The sequence below is a fragment of the Kogia breviceps genome, chromosome 6 (genome assembly GCF_026419965.1).
Source record: "Kogia breviceps isolate mKogBre1 chromosome 6, mKogBre1 haplotype 1, whole genome shotgun sequence".
In the NCBI taxonomy this organism is placed as follows: Eukaryota; Metazoa; Chordata; class Mammalia; order Artiodactyla; family Physeteridae; genus Kogia; species Kogia breviceps.
In genome coordinates, this window is record NC_081315.1 from 73,786,245 (window position 1) to 73,811,462 (window position 25,218).

A 25,218-nucleotide genomic window follows, 5' to 3' on the forward strand; every position below is an offset into this window, starting at 1 on the left:
GAGAATAAACTTCAGCATGGTAATCAGAGCAGAATCCCAGTGGCCACAACTTCCCTACAAAGCCGCAAACACACAAAGCAGGGCACTCAGAATCCAAAGGCAGGAGACATCCCGACCCGGAGAAGCCAGAAGGGGGCCTCAGCACAGACTTTTACGCCGCTAAATTCCCAAGGAGTTAGCTCGGTGGCCTCCACGCTCCGAGAGACGCCTTTATCCTGTAAAGTGTGTCTGTGCTTCTGTACTGCTTGGCTCCCGCAGTTGTCCCGCGTGGCGGTCGGCGCTCGCACCAGCTACACACCTCTGCCCCTGCACCGCAGCCGCAGCCAGCTCGGCGAGCATGAGCACCCAAGCCTCGGACCTCGGGGGTGGGGCTTGCGCGGAGGCCCCACCCCGCCGTCCCCAATGGCTGAGACTGCCAGGGGCTGGGGTCAGCGCGCACCAGTCCGAGACCCGCAGCTCCGCCCCAACGCTGATCCATGCGGAGGAGAAGCACAGGTGGGTGAGGAGCGAGTTTCTGTGCCCGGGAAACCTCGTCGGGGGCCATGGGGGGACAGGTGAGGCTGCCGCCCGGAGAGCCCTGCCGAGAAGGTGAGTGTCTGCCCAGAGCCGGAGGATCTGGCGTTCGGGTGGCGATGAGAACGGGCGGGCGGTCCCGGGTACTTGTGGAGACCAGAAAGGGATACGCCGACTCTTCACGCGCTCATTCATGCATTTATTCATTCAGTCATTCCGCCAGGCAGCCGGTCAACAAGTATTTATCGGTGCCTGCAATATGCCAGACTCTGTGGGGATGCCGGAGTCGAACAAGACATACGTGGCTCCCACCCTGGTCCGGAAGACAGATCCATGTAAATTACGGGGAGCTGAGTGTCGTGACTGGGTAATCAGGGTGCTGTAGGAAGACTCTCAAGTCTCATCTGAAAAAGACGCTTCCACTGACTCGGACTCACTTCCAGAGTCCGCGGTCAACGTCATCCAATGGGCAGAGGGCGTGCCCGCGGACCGGACGGGAGTCCAGTCTTGCGTCCAGCGCTGGCTTGGCGAGGGTCAAACACGGTGCAGGGTCAGGCACCCTGGACCACCCCCGCCCCCCCCTCCGGGGGGAGGGCTCTGGACAAACCTGGGCTGCCCACCTCTCTCCACTTCCTTTGTGATGAAAACGCCTCCAACCCCAGTAGCCTCGCGTCTGACTCGCTGTGAAGTCACTTCTTGGCTGCTTAAGGCGAAAGCAGGACAGAGGAAGAGACCGGGAACTGGGTGCACCCATTTGTAGGTTTCTCACTGCTTTTCTAGTCTGGGGTTTCAGCCGCCACCTGCGTCCTGTAAACTCTTAGGGCGCCGCCCCTTGCCCTGTGCCAGGTGTTTACAACACTCGCAGGCTTTCTACAGTCTCAATACCAAACGCGTGCGTGAGCCCGGATAAAAGTAGGGGCACGGCTGCGGCGGCGGGGAGTGGGCGCGGGCGGACAGTGTGTATCATATGAAATGACAGTTTTCAATTTTTACAGAGTCCAGAGAAAAGCAGATTTCTATTTTACCCGGTAAGGATGTAAAGAGAGAGGGGGCTGTGAGAGGCGTGGCAAGAACTCTATCTTTCCAAAATTGCTGGCAACTTCCCCGGGTTTTCTCTTCTCTTGGCTCTCCCAGCTTATTCCTTGATGCGGAGAGTTGTTGTTTTAAGGGGGGAAAAGGCAGTGAACCAGTCAAAACTGTGCCACCAAGAGAAAGAAGGGACACAAAGAAAGAGAAAAATGCCTGAACAATTCACAAACTATTCAGAAGTTGAGGTTTTGGAAGTGGTTACTAAGGCAGCTGGATCTAGAATTATTTCCTAGATAGTCATTCTTTGTCTAAAGAATTCCTAAACTAGTTAAGTCAGACTGTTACTAACACGTCCACCCTTGTTTACCCAAGGATCTGTAAGTAAGGAGGATGTGTGAATTACACACGCTTGTTTGAATTTAGGGATTATTTTCCTGCTTTGCTCATGCATTTAGTTCCAACAAGAAATATTCAAGCTCCATGCTTAATACCTGGGGTTAATTAACTGTGGTAATTAATTAGGTGGGATGCTAGTGGGAAAGACTTGAGAGAAATCAGAATCCTTCTTATCAGTAGTGGGAAGAGATAAGGCTTTGGCACCAGACAGTCTTCTCAGCTATGACGGCCTCCTTAAGTCTTTCTTCATCTGTAAATGGGGAATAATTCCTACAGTTTAGAGTCTGAGGAATAGATGCAGATGGGATTACACATGAAGCACATACTTCAGAGTCCGACATGGAGTAAAGGCTCCATTTTTCATTTGTTCATTTATTCAAATGACAAGAGTCCCATGTGCCAGACATTGGCCTAAGTTCTAGAATAGACGGATTTGCAAGACAATCTGGTCCTAGACAGTCTGGGTCTAGAGGCCCAGATAATTGGTTTTCATAATTAGCAATCCAAGCACAAAATTATTTGAGCCTTTCTTTTTTTTCTGTAGATGTCCATCCCCATTCTCTGGCCTCTTGGATGCAGTGGTATACATTAATGATTCTGAGATTTTACTTTTTTTGTTTGTTTGTTTGTTTTCTGTACGTGGGCCTCTCACTGTTGTGGCCTCTCCCATTGCAGACCGGACGCGCAGCCTCAGCAGCCATGGCTCACGGGCCCAGCCGCTCCACGGCATGTGGGATCTTCCCGGACCAGGGCACGAACCCGTATCCCCTGCATCGGCAGGCGGACTCTCAACCACTACGCCACCAGGGAAGCCCTGAGATTTCACTCTTTAAAAAAAAATCCATATCATAAACATTTCTCAAAATTCCACCAAATGAACATAACTTTTATCAGCAGGACAAGCTGCATTTTCTATGTAAAATATAGCTTCTTTTATGTTACACTAAAAAAGATTTTCTCTAGATTTTTACAAGACGATTAAAAGCAGAAGTTGTTTTTTCAGCCTTCTGTAGATTTCCTAAGTGCTGAAATTCAAGTGCTTTAAGGTATTAAAAATTCTTCACTAAATGTTGTTCAGAAAGCAATATGTTATTACTTGCAGCACTTTATGTAGGAAATCTGATGGTCAACAGTCCTCATAGAGTATTTGACCTCCAAACACACTGATAGTGGGACACTCTTGTTTAGAGATACAAATTTTTAACTTTTTATAAAATCAACAGTATCTGCTCATATTTATTTGGGTTACTTGAAATAATGTGCTTCTTGCCCAGCCCTATCAGAGTTCATATGTAGATATATCTGCTTGATTTCCAAATTTACTCAAACTTATTTCTCATTCTTATCTGCTCCAAATTTGCTCTAAATTATTTCTCATTCCTATTCTACTCCTCTTATTCCTGTGTTTCTGTTTGTTTTCTCACTAAAATTGTCAGTTTCCATGAGAACAGAGACCTGTTTACCTGTCTTGTTGATCACTGTCTCACCAGTTCTTAGAACAAGACCCTAGCACACAGGAAGTGCTCAATAAGAAGTTGTTAAGTGTTGCATGAATGTATACCTAACATGGTGCCTTGCATGATAGGTGTTCAACAACTAATTTGTTGGGTGAATAAATAAAATTGTTATATGGATATACGATGTTACAAAGCCATAATTAAGCTGTAAGAGGAAGTCTGTTTGGTTGGCAGTATTAAATTGTACGATGGAAAGTGAGAAATTCCTTTAGGTTGGAAAGGCAGAGAAGGCCTTTCTAAGGAAGTGAGAGCTCAGTGAAGAGAAGGAGTTAGCCATGCCAGCCACTACTAGCACTAAGTAACAAGTAAAGGCTACTTAAAAGCTTTAAGGTGAGAAGGAATTTAGCCTATGAAAGGAAGAGGGGGAAAAAATTAGGGAATGAGGTTACAGAGAACGCTGGAGGCCCTTGTAGACTGTGGTGAGGACTTTGGATTTTTTCTGAATGAAAAGGGAAGCCATTACAGAATTTTGCAAGGAGAAATGACAAGATTGGACCTACTTATCTAAAAGCTCATTTCACCTGAGCTTGTCCCCTGCTACTCTTTGACCTCATCTCATACCATCTCTCTTCTCTCACCAGCCAGCCTGGCTGATGTAGTTCCTCCCACCCCCTCAAGCAAATTCCCAAGTCTGGGCATTTACATTTACCTTAGCAGAGAGGTTTTTCCATTCAATGCTGTTTACAAAAAAATAATAATCTTTTATGCTGCTTTTACTGCTTTCCATGGCACTCAACATATTCTGTAGTTATTAGTTCACTTGTTTATTTCCCACCCCCATTAGGATGAATGTAATAGAGCAAGAATTTTATTTTACTCACTGTTGTAACCCCAGCTTCTAGAAAATGCCTGACAGATAATAGATACTTAATAAATATATATTGAATCAAAGAATGAAAAGACAACCAGTGTTTTTTCAGAGAATGACAGAGAGAGAAAGAGTAATGCAATGTAATGTCAGAGGTGAGCAAGCTTTAGAGCATGTAAAGCTTTTTTAAAGTCCGGGATTAGGAATTTAGACTTTGTTATAACTGCCATGAAAAATCATGGGGAATTAAGCAGGGGAGTGATGTAATCTGATTCACACTGGCTGATATTTGGAGAACAAATTGTAGGAGACATGAGGGATTTCATTCACTCTTTCCTTTGCTAATATAAATAGGTAGGTGTATCAGTCACCTATTGCTGTATAACAAACAACCCAAAACCCAAAGGCTGAAAGCAACAATCATATATTCTTGCTTATGTGTCTGTAGGCCAGCTGATGGTTGACTATTCTAGACTGGGTACACCTGGGTGTCTCTGCATCAGGCTACATACCCACCTGGGTTTGGCTCCTTAATGTGGGATGAGCTTAGGTCTGCTCCATATGTTTTCATTCTGGGATCAAACTGAAGGGGCAGTAGCTGCTCAGGGAAGCTCTATTCCTGAAAAGTACAGAGGTGCAAGAGAGTAAAGCCAACCATAATACAAGGTGGTAGACCCAACCATTTAAGTACATTTGAACCCTCTCCTTATATCACCTCTACTGATGTCCATTGGCCACCAATTCACTCCCAGCTGACCTCAAGGGAAGAATACTCTGCCCTCGTCGGGAGGGGTAAGGAAGTGACTAACTGCTGAATAATAATCCAAACTAACCCAGTAGAATGGATGGTGAGACAAGGATTTTCTCAAATTGAAAATATCTTGCAGTGATTAAAAATGTAGTTTTATGCAGTCACTGATTTCTCAGAAACCAAGATACCCTATTCCATGTAATAATTGGACAATATATATTATTATTCTCTATAGACAAATAGGACTTGAAAAAATTAAAGCATTTCATCTTTGTATAAACAAGAATAAATTTTAACTGATTTTATTTGTACTTTATGTTTTTACTTTTCTGAAATAGAAAGAATAGTAGCCTGGGAATTGTGTTACCTGGCCCTGTTTGGGCAGTTACATGATTTTGGAAAGTCACTTAATATCTTGGCATCAGTTTCTTTAAAATGTCTTCCAGCTACAAGTGCCTATGAATTTAGAGCTGATCCATCAACAATATTTATGAGCTACCAGGATTATAAGTAAATTACTCTGGGAACCAAGATAGCTTATGATCAAACCACAAAATTAAGGAAGGGGTTTTTAGAATCATGAAGTCAAACTCCTTCATTTTAGAGATGAAGAAACTGAAACCAAGAGTGATGACTCAACTTGCCAAAGACTATAGATAATTTGTAATGGAGCTAAAGGTGGGAAAAGGCATATAATCCTATAGAAAATTTAACTTTGTTTTAAATTTTTTAAGTTGTGTGTGTCCGTAAAGAAACATTCACACCTGTACATAGAAGATACATATTAAGTTGAATCATATGAAACTGCTATTTATGTAGGGTCAAAAATTGTCAAATATCATCAATTTCATTTGGTTTAACATAATTGAGAACATTAGCAGCACTGTTTGTAAAAGCAAAAACACTGTAAATTATCCAATGTCCACCAACTATAAAATAGAAAAATTAATGGTGAGATAGTCATGCAGTGGAATTCTATAGAACTGTGGGGAAAAAAACAAACCTTATAGCCAGAACATCAAGATTGATAAATCTCAAAAACAAGCAAGTCAAAAAAGAATACATACTATATGATTACATTTTTAGAAGGTGCAAAAAGAGGCAAATGAAACACTTTATTATTTAAAGATATAATTTTATAGGGGAAATCATTTTTTTAAAGAAAAGAAATATTAGACAGAAAATCAGGATAGTTGAAACCATACAGCTTGCGGAATCTTAGTTCCACCATCAGTGAAAGCCCTTAGCCTTAACCACTGGACCGCAAGGGAATTCCTAAGTTGTTATTTCTCAAATTGGGTGGTTGATACATTGGTGTGTATTGAATTATTTTTTTCTTTATAACTGACATATATTTCCTAAATCTTAATTATTCAATATTTAGAACAATATATAATAACATCAAAGAAGTTACAACATCATGCTGTTTGCTGACCGGAGTGTAAACTGGTACAGACACTTGAGAGGGCTATTGACAGTGTCTATTAAAATGAAAAATAAAGGGGAATTCCCTGTGGTCTAGTAGTTAGGACTCCGAGCTTTCAGTGACGAGGGCTCGGGTTCAATCCCTGGTCAGGGAACTAAGATCCCACAAGCCTGGGCAATGCAGCCAAAAATAATAATAATAATAAAATGAAAAATGAGTAATGTAATCAATTTTCTGTGTTGAATAAGGTTTGGATTAAACTCTGGAGAATTACTTTGCTTACTAGAATCATAAGAAGCCACCTCTGATTTTGAGATATCTCTAATTCCTCTGAAACCTTCCAAAGTCCCTGCCCACACATTCTGCTTCACCCATCTCTCCTCTCCTGCCCAGCACTACTCCACACCCACCAACCCCCCAGTCACTCCCTCCTTCAGTCATACTTGCTGTGGGCTCCCTTCTTAATATGCTCCCCAAACATAAAACAATTTAAGTTCTAAGGTCCATAACTAGACAAGATTTTTATTACTTTTTCCTGCCGTAAAACTTGCAGCATTGGGACTTCCCTGGTGGTGCAGTGGTTCGATCCCTGGTCCAGGAAGATCCCACATGCCGCGGAGCAACTAAGCCCGTGCACCACAGCTACTGAGCCTGCGCTCTAGAGCCCGCGAGCCACAACTACTGAAGTCCGTGCGCCTAAAGCCCGTGCTCCACAACGAGAGAAGCCACCACAATGAAAAGCCCGTGCACCGCAATTAAGAGTAGCCCCCCGCTCGCTGCAACTAGAGAAAGCCTGTGCACAGCAACAAAGACCCAACGCAGCCAAAAAATAATAATTAAAAAAAACTTTAAGTTAAAAAAAATTTTTTTAAGTATTAAAAATATAACCTTGCAACATTAATGTCCGCTTACAATGAGAACTTACAAAAGGTAACAAAAATTATTTGCACTCCCTTATCACCTTCTGTCTCCACACCCCCTAAAATGTTGGAAACATTTTGCTGTGTCAACAGCTCAGAAAGAATATTGTTTGATTGGAATGAGGTCCACCCACACTGTTTCCAGAGATAAAGTTTTGGAATGGTTATGTTAACTACATAGTAAGTGACACTAATGCACCCGTGGAATTTACTGGACAGTCAAGTCAGATGTTTTCCCAAGAATTCATGTAATCGAAATTCTTACTACCAAAAATTACTTTGCACTCTTAGGGGTTGGATGAGATGAACAGTGCCTGGGACAGATTGCTAGATGCTAGCTTAGGTGAAAATTTGCAGCAATTCTTACTAAAACAACCAGCCTGAACAATTCCTCAGTTACCATAGAATATCCCTGAAGTAATATAATTCTCTTCGGAATATTTAGAAGTTTTGTCCCAGAATTTATCCTGTATACAGGATCAAAGTTGGTTCATTTTCAAATTACAGAGATAAATGAAATAATAATCACGAAAAGAATGAATTCAATTATTTTTATTTTACCTTTTGCTAGACCTGAACTTTATGGTTGTTTCTCAACTGTGTATATGGTAAAATTCACATAACTTCATAATGCTTTGCCCAGGAGGCATAGATCCTGTTTAGTTTTGTTTCTAAGACATCATTTAGCTGTTCATGTGCCCTCTTAAGATTTTTGAGATGTAAAACTGATTTTCTTTTTTTACTTAATTCTAAAATTGTAGTTGATTAATTTTTCTTTGCCCATTTTTGTTTAAGGTAAGTCATGCTAGGGAAATATGCCTTTTAAATGTAAAAAAAAAGTTGAGAAGATGGTCAGAAAACCTAGTCACGGTGTCACCTTGTTTGCAGCTTTTTGAGTGGAGAATAAATCTATTCTAAAAAGTTTCCTAGATAGTGTAAAATGTTTTCATTCTGTTTTAGTATTTAGCTTCAAAAAAAAAAAAGAAAGGCACTTGTAATAATGGGTCTGGTTCAGTGGATTTACATGCTTATTTGAATCCTATTCAGGAAAAAAAAAACCTGATATTTAATTCATTTGTCTATTAGATTCTATTTTTTTAAGGAGGCAGTGAGTTAGTAGACCTGCGAAATTATTCTTTTTAGGAAAGTGGTCCAGAAAACTAAACCCGCAGTTTTTTTTTTTTTTTTTTTTTTTTTGCTGTACGCGGGCCTTTCACTGTTGTGGTCTCTCCCGTCGGGGAGCACAGGCTCCGGATGCGCAGGCTCAGCAGCCATGGCTCACGGGCCCAGCCGCTTCGTGACATGTGGGATCTTCCCGGACCGGGGCACGAACCCGCGTCCCCTGCATCGGCAGGCAGACTCCCAACCACTGCGCCACCAGGGAAACCCTAAAACCGCTTTTAAACATGTTTTCTGAAATGCACAATTCGTACCCCCCAAGTGGGATGGCTCAGGTTCCTGTAACATGGTGATTTCTAGACCCACAGGGTTGCTCTGCCCTTTCCCACCTTCAGTTGCCACATATGCTGCTGCTTTCCCGGAGGCACACTGATGGCGTGAAGGAGAGATGTGGACGTTGTAGGGCTGTGATGAACCGCTGAGCCCAAGCGGGTCTGAACAGCTCCATGCTGCTCCAGCAGGCTGCTGCTGGCTGGAGCAGAGAACCGAGTACTGCTAGATCTTCCATTTTATGAGAGGAATCCAGACTTTCATATGAAGTCTCGCATGTTTACATGATAACAACTCAACAACTTTGCAAACATTTTGAAGAGCCTGTGTGAGCCCAGCTGAACCTGTCTGTGAGCCTGTGGCCTACGTGCTGGAGACTGCCCATTGGGCAGTAAAAAAACAGTGTGTCAGCACCGCCCACTCAAGTTTCTCTTTCTTGCAGAAAGAAAATAAAGATTAGTGTGTCTCCCTTTCGTCGGTTGACATTTCCCTCTTTCCCTTTTCCAGGCTACGTGCTGTCTCTGATCTGTCCGAATGCCTCCCAGGCTTGGTGTGAGATCACACGTGTGTCACAGCTGCTGGCTTCTCCTGTCCTCTACAGGGACCTGAATTCCAGCATAACCAACTGGAGCATTTCTGCAAATGCAGAGAACAAATACAGTCTTTATGTAGGCCTGGTACTGGCAATAAGTTCCAGTATTTTTATTGGCTCCAGTTTCATCTTGAAAAAAAAGGGCCTCTTACAACTGGCCAACAAGGGCGTTACTAGAGCTGGTAAGAAATGGATGCAACTAACGAATTCAAGTTTCTAACTGCAGAAATCATCCTACTGTAAGACCACGGTGCTACAGGAATAGCATTTCACTGTCTCTGTCTTGGCCCCTATTCCTGTTCTTAGCAACTGTTCTCAGCAGTTTCCAGGATTGAGCCAGTAGTATCTCCTTTAGGGTGAGACTAAAATGCAAGAGGTTTGGGGTGTGGGATGAGCTCTTCTTTCAAAGCCTTAGTCTGAGATTCCAAGATTTAGTCAGATCAGGCGACTCCCCTGATTAAAACATATCAGTGGCTTTTCTTTGCACTCAGAGTAAAATCCAAACATCCTCCCACAGTCTCTTACCTCACCTGCTGCCTAAAATGGCCTGTGCTACCTCTCCAGCTTCATCTTCAGCCTCCTTCACTATCGTGTGCTTTTCTCTGGCTCCTGGAATGTACCGAGTTCTCTCCCACCTCGAGGTCTTTTCCTTTGTCTGAAGCTCTCTTCTGCCTGACTCTCATTTGGCTGACTCATCCTTCAGACTTCAGCTAAACTATCACCCCTGCAGAAAGGCCTTCCTCGACCATCATCTCTGGGGAGGTTTCACTCACCTCTACCCCTGCTATTCTCTGTCACTGCACTAAGGGTCTCCTTCATTGTACTTGGAATAATTTGTCATTGTACATTAATTGTTTATTTACTTGTTGTCAACAGGCTTGTTTATTGATAGTAGATTCACAAGAGCAGGAACGTACCCTAGCATAGGGGTTGGCACCCAATAAGTATTGTCAAATCAGTAAACAGATTACAGTAGAGTTAGGTTACTGTTTGTAGTGACATTTCAGAAGCTGTGTAGCTCTGCTTGGCTGTCCTTCATTAACCATGAATTTTCTATTCATTCTTATCAAGAATAATGTCCTAAAAGAGTTAAATATCTTTCTAAGGTTCATAGGGGAAAATAAACGGCTATGAATTGTGCAAACAAGTTTATAAAAGAGTACTATTGAGGGGACATTGATACAACAGTTTGGCATTAACAAAGATAGACAAAATAATAAAAGATAATTGAAAACTTATTTAAGTACATACAGCAATTTATTATACAATTTTTATTTATTTATTTAGCGGTACGCGGGCCTCTCACTGTTGTGGCCTCTCCCGTTGCGGGGCACAGGCTCCAGACGCGCAGGCTCAGCGGCCATGGCTCACGGGCCCAGCCGCTCCGCGGCATGTGGGATCTTCCCAGACCGGGGCACGAACCCGTGTCCCCTGCATCGGCAGGTGGACTCTCAACCACTGTGCCACCAGGGAAGCCCTATTATACAATTTTTTAAAGTGGCATTTCAATCCACTGGAGAAAGGATTAATTATTCAATCAAAAGTACTGAGACAACTGGCAAAAACTAGAGGAGAAAAATGTGAGAGCTTTACATTATACCATTTGGTAAAATAGATTCCTCATAGTTTAGAGTTAAATTTAAAATGAAATAATTTTTTTAAACCTAAAAGAAAGTCTTCCTAATTGTAAAGATAAAGGAAGAAACAATTCAATATAAAGGAAGAGATTATCTGGATTGACCCCAAAACAAAAAATCCTACATGAAAACACCTTTAACTGAAACTAAAAAGGAAATGACATGTGGGGAAAATTTCCAAACTATATGACAAAGGGTAGTTAAGTCACAATATACGAAGAGTGACTATAGTCGATAAGAAAAAGATAGGTACCTAACAGAAAAAAGGCAAAACACATAAACAAGGAACTCACAATAAGAATTTAAGTGGCCAATAAACATACCTAAGTAAATGTTACTTCACTAGTACCCCAAGATATACCACCTATGTAACATTGAACTCCTGGGTTTTACCTACTATTTTAACGATATTTGGTTTTTCTTTAAAAAAATAATGCCCTGTGTTGGTAAGGGAATTTGGGAAATAAATAGCCCTCTCAAACATTGGTGGAAGCAATATAAATGGGTACAAACTTTCCTGAGAGCAATTTAGGAAAGCTTAAAAATGTTAATATCTTAAAAATCTAATGATTCGGGCTTCCCTGGTGGCGCAGTGGTTGAGAATCTGCCTGCCGATGCAGGGGACACGGGTTCGTGCCCCGGTCCAGGAAGATCCCACATGCCGCAGAGCGGCTGGGCCCATGAGCCATGGCCGCTGGGCCTGTGCGTCCGGAGCCTGTGCTCCACAATGCGAGAGGCCACAGCAGTGAGAAGTCCACGTTCCACAAAAAAAAAAAAAAAAAAAAAAAAAAAAAATCTAATAATTCTCCCTCTAGGAATTTGTCTTAAGAAGTGAACAAAGCTACAGTACTATAACCAAAACAGTGTTGTATTGGCACAAAAACAGATAGATCAATGGAACAGAATAGAGAGTCCAGAAGTAAGCCCACACACCTATGGTCAATTAATCTACAACAGAGGAAGCAAGAATATACAATGGAGAAAAGACAGTTTCTTCAACAAGTGGCGGTGGGAAAGCTGGAAAGCTACACGTAAATCAATGAAATTAGAATACTTCCTCACACCATATACAAAAATAAACTCAAAATGGTTGAAAGACCTAAATATAAGATGTGACACCATAAAACTCCTAGAAGAGAACATAGACAAAACAAGCTTGGACATAAATCGTGGCAATATTTTTAGATCAGTCTCCCAAAGCCAAAGAAATAAAAGAAAAAATAAACAAACAGGACCTAATCAAACTGAAAGCTTTTGCACAGCAAAGGAAACCACCAAAAAACTAAAAAGACAACCTAGGTAATGGGAGAAAATATTTGCAAATGATGTAACCAATGAGGGGTTAATATCCAAAATATACAAATAGCTAGTACAACTCAATATCAAAAAAACAAACAACCCAATCAAAAAATGGACAGAAGATCTAAATAGACATTTCTTAAAAGAAGACATACAGATGGCCAATAGACACATGAAAAGATGCTCAGCATTGCTAATTATTAGAGAAATGCAAAGCAAAACTACAATGAGGTATCATCTCACACTGGTCAGAATGGCTATCATCAAAAAAGTCTACAAATAATAAATGCTGGAGAGGGTGTGGAGAAAATGGAACCCTCCTCCACTGCTGGTGGGAATGTAAATTGGTACAGCCACTGTGGAAAACAGTATAGAGTTTCCTTAAATAAAAATAGAGCTACTATATGATCCAGCAATCCCACTCCTGGGCATATTTTCAAAAAAGATGAAAACTCTAATTTGAAAAGATACATGCACCCCAATGTTCAAAGCAGCGCTATTGACAATAGCCAAGACATGGAAACTACCCAAGTGCCTATCAACAGATGATTGGTTTAAAAGGATGGGGTATATAAATACAATAGAATATTACTCAGCCATAAAAATAGATGAAATCTTACCATTTACAGCAACATGGATGAACCTAGAGAATATTATACTAAGTGAAGTAAGTCAGACAAAGACAAATATATGAAATCACTTAGATGTGGAATCTACAAAATAATACAAATGAATATATATACAAAAGAGAAACAGACTCACAGACACAGAAGACAAACATACATATATATATATGGTCTCATACAGGTTAAATTAATAATAATAATATATAATAGACCAGATTTTAGACTATTCATTCAGTCATTAAGGGCTGAGAAAGTATTTGTGATATTAAGTTTTTTAAAAACAGCATATGGGCTTCCCTGGTGGCGCAGTGGTTGGGAGTCCGCCTGCCGATGCAGGGGACGCGGGTTCGTGCCCTGGTCCGGGAGGATCCCACATGCTGCGGAGCGGCTGAGCCCGTGAGCCATGGCCGCTGGGCCTGCGCGTCCGGAGCCTGTGCTCCTCAGCGGGAGAGGCCACGACAGTGAGAGGCCCGCGTACCGCAAAAAAAAAAAAAAAAAAAAAAAAAAAAAAAAAAAAAAAAAAAAAAACAGCATATGAAATCATATTTTAATTTTCCAATTTGGTTATTTGCAAATTTTGTAAGGAGAAAATCAAATAAACATGGTTAACTGCTTTGCAACATAATCCTCACAGCTAATATATCCTTTTTAGTTTAACTATAACAAAATCAGATAGGTCAAGTTCACAGCGTTAAGTATATTAAAATTGGTGAGAAAATTGCAATTTCTAAAACAATCAGAAGAATGACTTAAGCTCACAAATTACAGAGTGGGAAGATAACTCTCTGAATATCTTAGGAAAGGTTTTGGTCCTTTTCAGTAGACTAGACAAATTCAATTTCATGTGCCAAGGTAGAGAATAAGTAGATTCCAGCTGGCTAATGCTGGCTATTCTCTCACTGACTATCCAAAAATCTCAAAGCTCTTATGTCAACCATCTTCAACCCTTTAAGGTCCTCCTTAGGTACCAATCTAATTTATGATTTATGGTTTTCTGTCTTTAATTTTTTAACTGTGGCTGAAACAAAGTATTTAAGGCTTATAATACTCTATGTCCACATCTGAATGGCATAAATATAGTGTGGACAAAGAAAATAACCTGCCATATCAGTAAGCAAAGGGTGTTGCCAACATCAAGCCATTAGCCACTGCAGCCGCTAGCAGACAATGCACCCTGAGGGCGTTCAGGATGGAGAAAACAGGATCCAGGCCCTAGATAGTTAAGGTGCATATCAAAGGAATGATTTCAATGAGCCCAGACTCTTGCATCTTCCCATACATAGAAAAGTGCTAAATTCGTTTTCTTTAATTAATGGTAATCTTTTGATGTTCCAACTACCTGTTTTGTTTGTTTGTTGTTTTTGCAAAAACTCCTATATATCCTGGCTCCTCCCTTACTTATTCAGGGCAGTCGCTCAGAGCTGTCTGAGAGGCTGCCTCCTGGGCTTAAGTCCTCAGCAAGTCCACCGAATAAAGTATAATTCTCAACTTTCAGGTTGTGCATTTCTTTTCAGTAGACAGTAGTAAACCTGATGACTAAATAAAATTTTCCTGCACATGAAAAAACTGACTTTGTGTAGAAATCAAAGGCAGTATAAAGAAAGCTTTAGAAGATTTCTAGATGGAAGATTTACTGGAAATGACCAAGTAAATAAGCTAAAGATGAGATATACTGACTAGGCCTTATGCCTTGTGTTTTCCAACCATACTCCGGTACCTTTTGTAGAAGTTAATTCCTCAAACCCTCTTCCTCCACTTTAGAACTTAATTTCTATTTGTATCATTTTCCTAGGACAAGGTGGATATTCTTACCTCAAGGAATGGCTCTGGTGGGCAGGATTACTCTCAAGTAAGTCCTTAATGCCGAGGATAGTGTTTGCTTGTAAAAAGATAAAGTACATGCAATTGTTCAAATTGATTAATTTATCTAAGTGGTAAGGATGGCATTTAAGTCTAGAAATTTTTGTGTGGGCATAATGTCTTACATATAAAATAAATCACATGTATTTAGAATTAAGTTTTACTCTTTCTTCCCCCCACCTCCACATTCTCAATACTGTTTTGGAATGCAAGTAAAAAAGTTATTGTCTGAAATCTTATATTTTATCACAAACTTCTCCTTCTCTTGTATTTTATTTCCTATAACAATTGAGGAAAATGCTTCCCTCCCACATTTTCCCAGCTCCTAATTCAATATGCGACTGTTCTCGCTGCATAGAGTAGGTACACTTTCCTGGCCAGGACCAAAATATGGATAAATGAAAGTCCCCTTGGACTGCTTAGCTCTGAACAAATGGAGAGAAGATGAAGGTTGCCAGCACTCTCCTTCCTCCTAGACTTGCCCTGAGGATTAAATGAGACTCTGTATGTGGTGAAAGCACTTTCTAATGTGATGTCCAGTAAGAAGGCAGTGTATCGCCCTCAGGCACTTTTGCAGATTTATATCTCCCTCCTATCTCCTCTGAACTTTCTCAAATCCCAAGCCTAAAACTTCCAGGGAAAGGACCTCATAAATTGTAGTTTCACACTACTTCCAGCCATCTCTGCAGCCAAAAGCCTTAGAACTTCCATTGATTTTCCTGTACTAAGTAAGACATTTCAGTATTTTTGAGATCCTGTTACAAGAAAGAATTGGATAACTTTTCTTTAATAAATGGTTGTATCTAAAAGGCTTGTTACCTGAAAACTGGGTTTATCTCTTGATGGGTATCAAAAGACACAACCAAGTCAGAGATTGGGAGAAGGAAGGATTTATTACTTGCAGCAAGTAAGGGGAACACTGGGGATCTTTCCCAAAGCAGTGTCTTCCCAAACAGCAAAATTAGGAAAGTTTTAAGCTAAAAGTACATGCATATTCATGAAGGGGCTTGAGCAGAGGAGAAGTCAGCATAGAATTGGGGCAGAGGCTGACAAAATCCAAGCATTAACTGATGGAAGTCATGAGGGTCAGAAAAGGTCAACATCGGGACTTCGCTGGTGGCGCAGTGGTTAAGAATCCAACGGCCAATGCAGGGGACATGGGTTTGAGCCCTGGTCCAGGAAGATCCCACATGCTGCGGAGCAACTAAGCTCGTGCACCACAACTACTGAACCTGCACTCTAGAGCCCACAAGCCACAACTACTGAAGCCCACGCGCCCTAAAGCCCGCATACCACAACTACTGAGCCCACACGCTGCATCTACTGAAGCCCGTGTGCTTTAGGGCCCGCGTGCCGCAACTACTGAGCCCACGTGCTGCAACTACTGAAGCCTGCGTACCTAGAGCCCATGCTCAGCAACAAGAGAAGCCACCAAGAAGCCCGTGCACTGCAACGAAGAGTAGCACCCGCTTGCCGCAATTAGAGAAAGCCCGCACACGGCAACGAAGACCCAACACAGCCAAAAATAAATTTGAAAAAATTTTAAAATAATAAGTATTATGATACCTTACGAAAAAAACTTCTAAAAAATAAGTGTTATATATGCTGGGGAAGCACCATGGTTCAATTAAGTAAAAAAGAAAAAGAAAAGGTCAACATCATCGTCCCTTGGGTTCAAGTTGATCTGGTGGTTGAGGGGACTTAAATTCTGCAAAATAGCTCAAGGAAGTACTTCAGGCTAATCTTTACCATTGAAACAGAACTGGGAGTCTTTACAACTGATTTATCATGTTTGCTGTTTTTACTTCTCTTGCCTGATAACAGGTTGTTCTTTTGTTCCCTTAAGATCATTAATTACTGAGACCTGTTCCAGGGCAATCATTGTGGCCAGGCTTAGATCAAAAAAAGGCTTAGTCCTAAAATGGCTTCTCTTATGCCAAAAAGCTATATCTGGTTCTTTTCCTCCGGGGATCTCATACCCTATCTGCTTACAGTATGGTGAATAAAAATAATTTAAATTTGTATAGCTTTTTCAGCTTTTAAGGTGTTTTCACATCTGTTTTCGTACTTTGAGTAAATGTTGTCAGGGACTGTGCTGGGAAGATTCCAAATAAATATTTGGATGATTCTTTCTCCTTTTCTCTCTCTCTCTGTCTGTCGTATCTCTCCACCCTCTACCCACACAACAGAATGAAAGTAGAAGGAGAATATTATATGGCTATGTTTGTAATTGTAGTCTCACCATGCACAAAGTTTCTGCCAGTACTGAAGAGTGAAAAGCACAAGTCTTCAACATCAGAGATTTTATCTAGTGACAAACATACAGTACTTTAATTATGAAATCAGTATTTTCCTGGAAAGCTGCCTATAATGATAAAAATATAAATAGTGAAGTATTCAAGAAAACATGTCGATGAAAAAAATTAATCAGTCGATCTAAGAAAAAAATGGAAAATTTTACTTGCACTGAACTGAGGATTATAACCCCGGAACAGCCTCTCAGAAACAGAACTGCTCCGCCTGTTAGAGATCAAAGCACAGTTACAAGTTCTTAAGACAGGGGGCATTAAATGCCATCTAATGGACAGTTTACACAATCCAGAGCTGGGCTTACAAAGAGAGTAGTGGGCCCTTATGAGATTAAGAAGGAAGGTTATCTCCTAAGGAGGTCTGGTTAATGCAGGCGCACAACACACACTAAAGGGGAGGGAGGAGACCCAAATGGGCCAAAAAAAAAAATTATGTTTAAATTTTTCTCATCTTGCCAAAAAATATGAATTTTATTTCATTACTTACTATTCTGAGAAAACTACCACTGTTGCTCTTGAGATCAGTCTCCTACCGTTTTGTACGTTTCTATTTGTTTTATGATATTTTAAAGCTGATTACTCCTGTAGATTTGGCTGGGGCTGGGATCGGGCTTGGTGGGTAGAGTGGATAGCTGCCAGAGGGAAAAAGAAAATGGGTGCTGGTGTCTTTTATCTGTTCCAGGAGCTCTCTCTACCATGTGTCTTCTTGGCACAGTTTACAGCGTGAAATACTACATTCTGTGGGCAAGCATTCAGTTGTGACCCATGAGAATAATTTGGCCCCAATTCAAGGGCCCAACTCTTAGAAGGATTTTCCCTCACTCTAGAAGTTAATTGCATCACACTATCTTATGGAAGCCTGGAGTTCCTCAGATAAGGATTCCAGGAGCATGTTGTTAGGACTTTCAAAGAGCTGCTTGGATATCCTTGAGCTACTGAGATACTGTTACTTACTTGTAGATCATCTGCAATCCAGAGGTGCCTGACTACACAGGCCCGTGGTAGGCATCTCTGCCTATCCCCTACCAGACTGTACATCTCTAGAAAGCATTCTAATTTTACAAGCTGCTTTATTGTTAATTTGCATAGCAGTAGGTATTCTTGAGCAAACAATCATTCTTACTTACTCCAAAGCTACCTCTTCTAGATTTTATCACAGTGACCAAATATGTTTCTGGTTCTAAAGTAACTAAAAACTTTATTGAAGGTCATTTAAAATAGATATTCCTCTGTGGCCACTTTTTGCATTAATTGAGTTTGTATCACCAGGTAATTACAGTTTATCCTTTTAATACCAAACCTTCTCCACCTTCCCTAAAAAAGTTAAATTATTCCTTTCCATTAGATATATGAGTGTCTTTGGGATAAAAGACTACTGCTTTGCATGTGTCAGTTGTTTTTCTCATAGGATAAATAAGCCTCTCTTTTATATTAATACTGCTGCTTGCTTTCCAGTGGGAGCAGGCGAGGCTGCGAATTTTGCAGCTTATGCTTTTGCACCTGCCACCTTGGTCACTCCACTGGGAGCTCTGAGTGTTCTCATAAGGTACGTAAGCAATAAGGAACTTGGCTTCTGAGGGATTTTAATACCATGATAAACTTAACCCACAAGAAACAGATTACTAAGCATACCTCAAAACAGAAGTTTGAAAATCACAAAAATAATGTGAGAAGACTATACAGTAAATAGCAGGAGAAACAGGAAATAGATGGTCTTCCCGCAAAACACAAAGTAATTGTGTGTTTTATTTGTGACGATTCAGTGGAGCCAAGCAGACTTTTTTTTCCCTCTCACCTGAACAAATTGCCACAGCCCTTTTAATGCTTTCTGTTGTCATAGTGGCTAATGACCGTAGTTGTCAGAGGACTTTAGAAAGCATGGTGTTGTGGTTAAATTTCAACTTTCACTAAAACTCTTGCATTGTCTGCTGGATACTTCTGTTTGGAGATATCTTAGTTTCTTTGAGTACTGGAAACAGGAATCATTTTCCTGTCAATAAAAAGTGGATCTAATATTTCTGAGTTGGTCTTTATTATGATTCCAAATGAATGTGTTCCATGAGCCCATGAACTCTTTTATTTTGTAACTAAGCAGGTGTTTTGTTTGTTGTCTTTTTCTTTTCCTTTTATCTCCATTCATTACCAACCTCTAGAAGAAAGCTTATGACTAAACCTACCCACTTCTTTTCACCTTCTTTGCAGGATTGTTGTGAGAAGTGAGTCCATACAGAAAGCACTAGAACACTGGTTACTAGTGAATGGTAGATATCGGTAGTAGCACTTTTTGCTGAGGCTGCAGTCCTCATCAGTGGCCACATGAGGGTGACTCTCAGCACCTGGTAATTGACCATAGTCTTGGGTGCCAATGGATACTGATAATGCCCTGGTGGGAGTGCCAGGGCATCAGGAGAAGGGGCCACAGTGAGCCTACTGGTTGAGCGGCAGGATGGCATAATCTGTGTCCATGGTGGTGCCAATCTAGAACTTCCTGAGGCCATGGCAACAACATAGTGGGAGCAGTGAATAGGTGAAAGTATCAGAGCAATAGCAGTTGGTAAGGAAATATTTTAATATTTTGACAACCCATATGGTTGTACTTGGGTGTAACAGATAGATATTGGCCCTGAGCAGAGTAATCCTTCTTTAGGTGTATAGCTTTCTGTGAAGCATTCATGAGCACACATGTTCTAAATGTGTCATGCCAGTAAGATGTAAAAGTCCTTCCATTTTGTTTGGCTTTACAGGAGAAAATGGGGAAATTCAAAATGAATTGAGTGGGACCTCTTAGAAGGTCATGGGAAGATTACAGGTGTATAGAATGCCTATTATAACTTTTTAACTATAAAAACAATTAAGCAGACTTGATTAATTACTTGTATTTTTCTAGATACAAATTTAGTAATATATAACGAACTTCACACACAGAAAGGAAGGAAGGGAGGGAGGGAAGGAAGGAAGGAAGGAAGGAAGCCAGCCAACCAGGGTTTTCAGTGTCACATAGCATATTCCAATCAGTTGATTGGGATACTGACTGGTGCGCACCCCAGTGCGACGTCTGAGCTGCCACGGAATCCAAAGGTAACTGAACAAGAGTGATGTTTTTCTTCTTCTTCCAACAGTGCACTGTTGTCTTCCTATTTTTTAAATGAGCGCTTGAACATTCATGGGAAAATAGGCTGCATATTAAGTATATTGGGGTCAACTGTGATGGTTATCCATGCCCCACAAGAAGAGGAAGTCACTTCTCTGCATGAAATGGAAATGAAATTGAGAGACCCAGGTCTGTGATTCAACCAAAAGAAACACTTACTCAAATTCTGCTCCACTTTCTCTTCTCATCAAATGAATTGGTAATAATATTGTAATAGGCTTCCTAGAAGCCTAGTTGTGGGTTGAGGTACAGTATGGTTTGACCGAGTAATACAAGTCTTCTGAAAAGGTGACACAACTTATTTTTGTGTCCATGCTTCCCCTCCACAGAATGAAAGGAAGAGATGGGGATAGAAAAGGGAAAAGATGTATACTCCAACCCAAACTTTCACATCTTTCTCCCTCTGAAAATAAAAAGTCAGTCAGACAATACCTGCTGTACCTCTTAGTGTTGTCTGTGAGGTTCAAATGATATGTCTGTGAGGTTCAAATGGTATGTCTGTGAAAGTCCATTGTGAAATATTGAGAGCCATGCAGTAAAATGTTGTTGTTGTTCCTGTTTTTTAATTTAATCTCACGTCTCTTTCTAAAACACCTAGGCTCCTAAACTCATGACTAACAAGATTTCACAAAGATTTGATCCTGTTAGCATTTTCTAAAGTCCAATTCTTTTCTCCTCCTAACAGGATTTATCTCCTTTGTTGTGATCATAACTGTGATCTCCTTGGTGCTGATTTTGATTGTAGCTCCCAAGAAAGGACAGACCAATATATTGGTCTACATTTCAATCTGTTCATTGATTGGAGCATTTTCAGTTTCTTCTGTCAAGGGCCTGGGAATTGCCATTAAGGAACTACTGGAATGGAAGCCCATTTATAAGCATCCCCTGGTATTTGTTTTGCTGGCTGTACTTGTGCTTTCAGTGGCAACACAGATTAACTATCTCAACAAGGCACTGGACACCTTTAATACATCTCTTGTGACTCCAATTTATTATGTGTTCTTCACTTCCATGGTAGTAACTTGCTCCGCCATCTTATTCCAAGAATGGTATGGCATGAATGCTGGAGATATCATCGGTACTTTGAGTGGGTTCTTCACCATTATCAATGGCATCTTCCTTCTACATGCTTTTAAAAACACTGACATTACCTGGAGTGATCTGACATCCACTACTCAGAAAGAAGTCCTTTCTCTGAATGGCAATGAAGACAAATACGTCTTACTAGAGAATGTAGAATGTTCAGCCCCAGGATTTGATGATGACATTACCTTGTTTAGCAGGACTGATGATCAAAGTCGCTAGAAACCCTGAACTTTAACCGCTAAGAGACACTTGGAGAGGAGAAGGAATACCTGATTCTTGGAACAACTATTAGGAAAGCTGGCATTTTTAAAGTTCTAACTAATAATTTAGACATGAGGCCAAATAAAAATGCCTTTATTTTTGGCCATCAAATTTGAAAATCAAAGTTTTGATCCTCCTCCAGAAGGCTTCTGCTGTTTTTCATTTCTGCAAACTTGAAATATTCCCTAAGCATGAAAGAAGTCAAAGAGTTAGATAACTCTCAGAATAATCTCTTTCTTCTGGTCACAATATGTTTGGCTCTGCCAGGTGGCTCTTCATTTCTTTGGCTGCTGTTCTTAGTCTCTCAGTAATTCATAGGTAAACACAACTGTGTGCTGATAAGCAGAATATCAGTCACCATTCTCTAATGAGTCATAGTTTCAAATTATTAAAACTGAGAAGCGAGATCACTGATGCCTCCCACCTTCTACAACTTCCTTCTTTCTAAACTAGGTAGCTAAAGAAAAAAATAGACATGTTGGAAATCTGCTGCTTGGTCGGCTAGAATGAGTAAGACAAACATGCCCATGAAGGGCTTATAAATTGTTAACTTATTGAGGAATTTGAGGAGAATAGGAAGGCGAGTTAACTTCTTAGAAAACTCAGGGAATACTACAGGAAAATACCTTTTCATATTAAAGCCTACATAACATTTTCCTATCTCACTCCAGGTGCATGGCAGGAGTAACATTTTTGGTGGTCTCTACCGTTTATGGATAGATTAATCCATTAATCTTTTCTCATTGAGTTAATGGAAAAGAAATTAGCTATCTATTTCTAGACTAACTTATTTCTCTCAAAAAAAATCCTAACCAAAAAATTATGACATTAAAAACAAACAAAAACTCTTCAGGTTGACTGGATTATTCTCTTCTAATGTCAAATGTTATTAGTTTTGTTTGTTTGTTTGTAATCTACCTCAAGTCTATTCTGGGTAATAGTAGATTCTTTTCTTTAGAATTCTATTAAAGTGACTTTAGGATTTCCCCAGATCGGCTGAACTGTGTTTGATTTTCACGGTGATGACCTGAGATGATTGCAAAGCCCTAAAGTGCTGGCAGTCTCTTCGGCATAGTTTCGTGTTGAGTGCAATTCAGTGCATTCTAAACTTTTGAAAATTGATAATCCGTAGAAGATTCATGGGTTGATACCTCAGGTCAAATATATGTTTACTGTGTTGATTGCTGTTTCACCTTAATTGTATAACAGATATATAAGCTATGAATGCAAGTTTGTAGAAAAGTATTCTCTCAAAAAGTAGTGTCTTAAAGTTGTAGAAATTCTTTTAAGTTTCTCTTTTTCTGTTGAAAACTCTTGCTGATTTCTCCAGGACACCTTCTTGATGAGGAAATTAATAGCATCCACTCAACTGTATCTTAGTGTCAGATATTTCTTCAATGTCACCTGTGACAAAGCTTTGCCCTTGGTATATTGTGCCCAGGTTAAAGGTTCTTGTAACACAAGAACCCATGTGTACCCTGGGTTGGAAAATGAACTGGTGTTGACACATACGCCCAGGAGAAAGACTGAGAAAGATCTAATGAGCTGAAATATGTTGAGAAACAATGAAATATTTGAAAAACTCTAAAAATCTCTGGTGGGCATATGCATTGAAAAACTAAAATGTTGCAAATCCAAAACCCAGAGTACTTTTTCCCAAATAGGAAGATGTTGTCTAAGGAGGAATAAAATGCTGGATCCCTGTATTGAGACTAACTGTGTTAGTCTTAACTGGTAGTCTCATATGTATATAGTTTAATATGTATACGTTATCTCACATAGATACCTTAAGATTTATTATGTGAATATCTGTACACATGTCATTAAGGATCACAAAGCTGTCCTCACACAGCCAAATGGAAAGCTTTTCCTAATTCTATAAACATAATAGTTTCATTTTATTTTCAAATTACAATTTTATCCTTAGGTCAATGGTTGATGATTTTATTTTTAGTTCAGATTTCAGAATGTTCATAAAACCCTCTAGATTTGGCAACATGCAATTAAATTAACATTTTTGTTTTAAGAGTACGAAATCAAATACATATATGTGGAAAGCACCCGCATCATGCCTGATATTGAGGCATTTAATACAATTTAGTTCTCTTTGAATCAACATTTTAATTCTCATAGTCTCAGTACTATATAGGTAAGGACCATTAGTTGCCAGTTTTCATATATTCTTTTTCTTTTTTCAATTTGTGTTACCTTAGCTCATTTTTAATAATCCAAGTGAAAATGAATTCCATTAGTATACTATCTCAACAATACAAAATGATTCTGACAAAAATATTTTATTTTTCCTAATAAAACCAAACTAAATGCAATCTTCACATTCCAACAAAACTTTGTGGAAAAGTACTTTATATGAATATATATGAAATATTTTCAAATGTTTCAAAAAACTATGATCATGAAATTTTCTGTTTTTCAAATGTTTATAAATACTGTTCATTTTAGAAAGTTTACAACTTTTAAATTAATGTTTCTGTATGTTTTTCATTTGCAATCAAATAATGTGGTTTAATTATGCTTGTTGGAGTTCAGTTTTGAGTTTCTTGAAGTTAAGTTTACATAAAGGCAAAAATACCCCTTGAAATTAAAAAGAAAATTCTGAGGTTTAAAAAAAAATCTGCACTTTAATGCTTTGTCATTTTCCTTGAAATTAAAATCTGTGTTTTAGAAAAAGGCTCTCCACAAAACCATCTCCTGAACAAAAGGTAGAAGACACTATCTTATCTTTTGATAATTTTATTGAACAGTCAGTGTAATGAAATCTCCCCTCAGTTCAGAAATTTAAAAGAAAAAGGAGGAGGAGGAGAAAAAAGCATTATAACAATATTCGGTAGCATTGCATTACATCAAAATTTACATTTGCAAACCCTCAGCAAATTTCCTTCTAGCCCCATTAGAACTTCCGTATTGAGCACATCACCATGACTTTATCAATTTTCCCTGTTCTGATTTGAATTCATGTTTGAGAATAACTCCCTCAGTTGTTTCTATGGAAATGAATTGTCTAGGGTACAGAAGGCCTCTTTCTTACCTGTGTCTGTTTTATAGATGAACAGAAATAATTTGCAATTCCCTAAATCGCATAGTTACTTAGGATCAGAATGAGGACCAAAATCCAAGTCCCTCAAACCTCCCAGACTACCCACTCCACGGAATGTAGGCCCGTCTAAGGAGGGCTTGGTGGAGCACATCTCAGCAGAGTTAGAACGAACTACAGCTTCCCCCAGCAAGCTGTGTTGGTGTATACCAAACATTTCAGTACCTTAGCTGTGGTGTATAGGAAGCCTCCAAGAGGTAAGCTTAGGTTACAAAGAGTCTTAACTTTTATCTATAACAATGAACAACATATGTTTCCCGATGAAAGCTTTGCTTACAAAAAACAAACAAAAAAAGTTTTTGGAGAGCGCCAACTACCTGAGATACCTTTTCCTACTTCGGTCACAAATCACAAAAAAACCTTTCTTCCTAAGGGAAAACTGAATCTCCATTAATGCCGTTAGTATGGGAGAAAGCCTTTTGAGTTAGAAGCCACTTTCATTTTTATATGTAGAACTTCCCCTGTGGCTGGGGAGA

At 39.9% G+C, this 25,218-nt stretch overlaps 1 protein-coding gene across 1 annotated transcript; it reads left to right on the forward strand.

Annotated features, from left to right (window-relative positions):
* Positions 1–440: 440 nt before the first annotated feature.
* NIPAL1 (NIPA like domain containing 1) lies at positions 441–24,252 on the forward strand. Its single transcript, XM_059067291.2, has 6 exons — positions 441–588; positions 9,317–9,583; positions 14,756–14,812; positions 18,588–18,678; positions 20,252–20,412; positions 20,969–24,252. Exons 1-6 carry the CDS (start codon positions 543–545, stop codon positions 21,586–21,588), a joined length of 1,242 nt encoding a protein of 413 aa, XP_058923274.1. The 5' UTR covers positions 441–542; the 3' UTR covers positions 21,589–24,252.
* Positions 24,253–25,218: the final 966 nt, after the last annotated feature.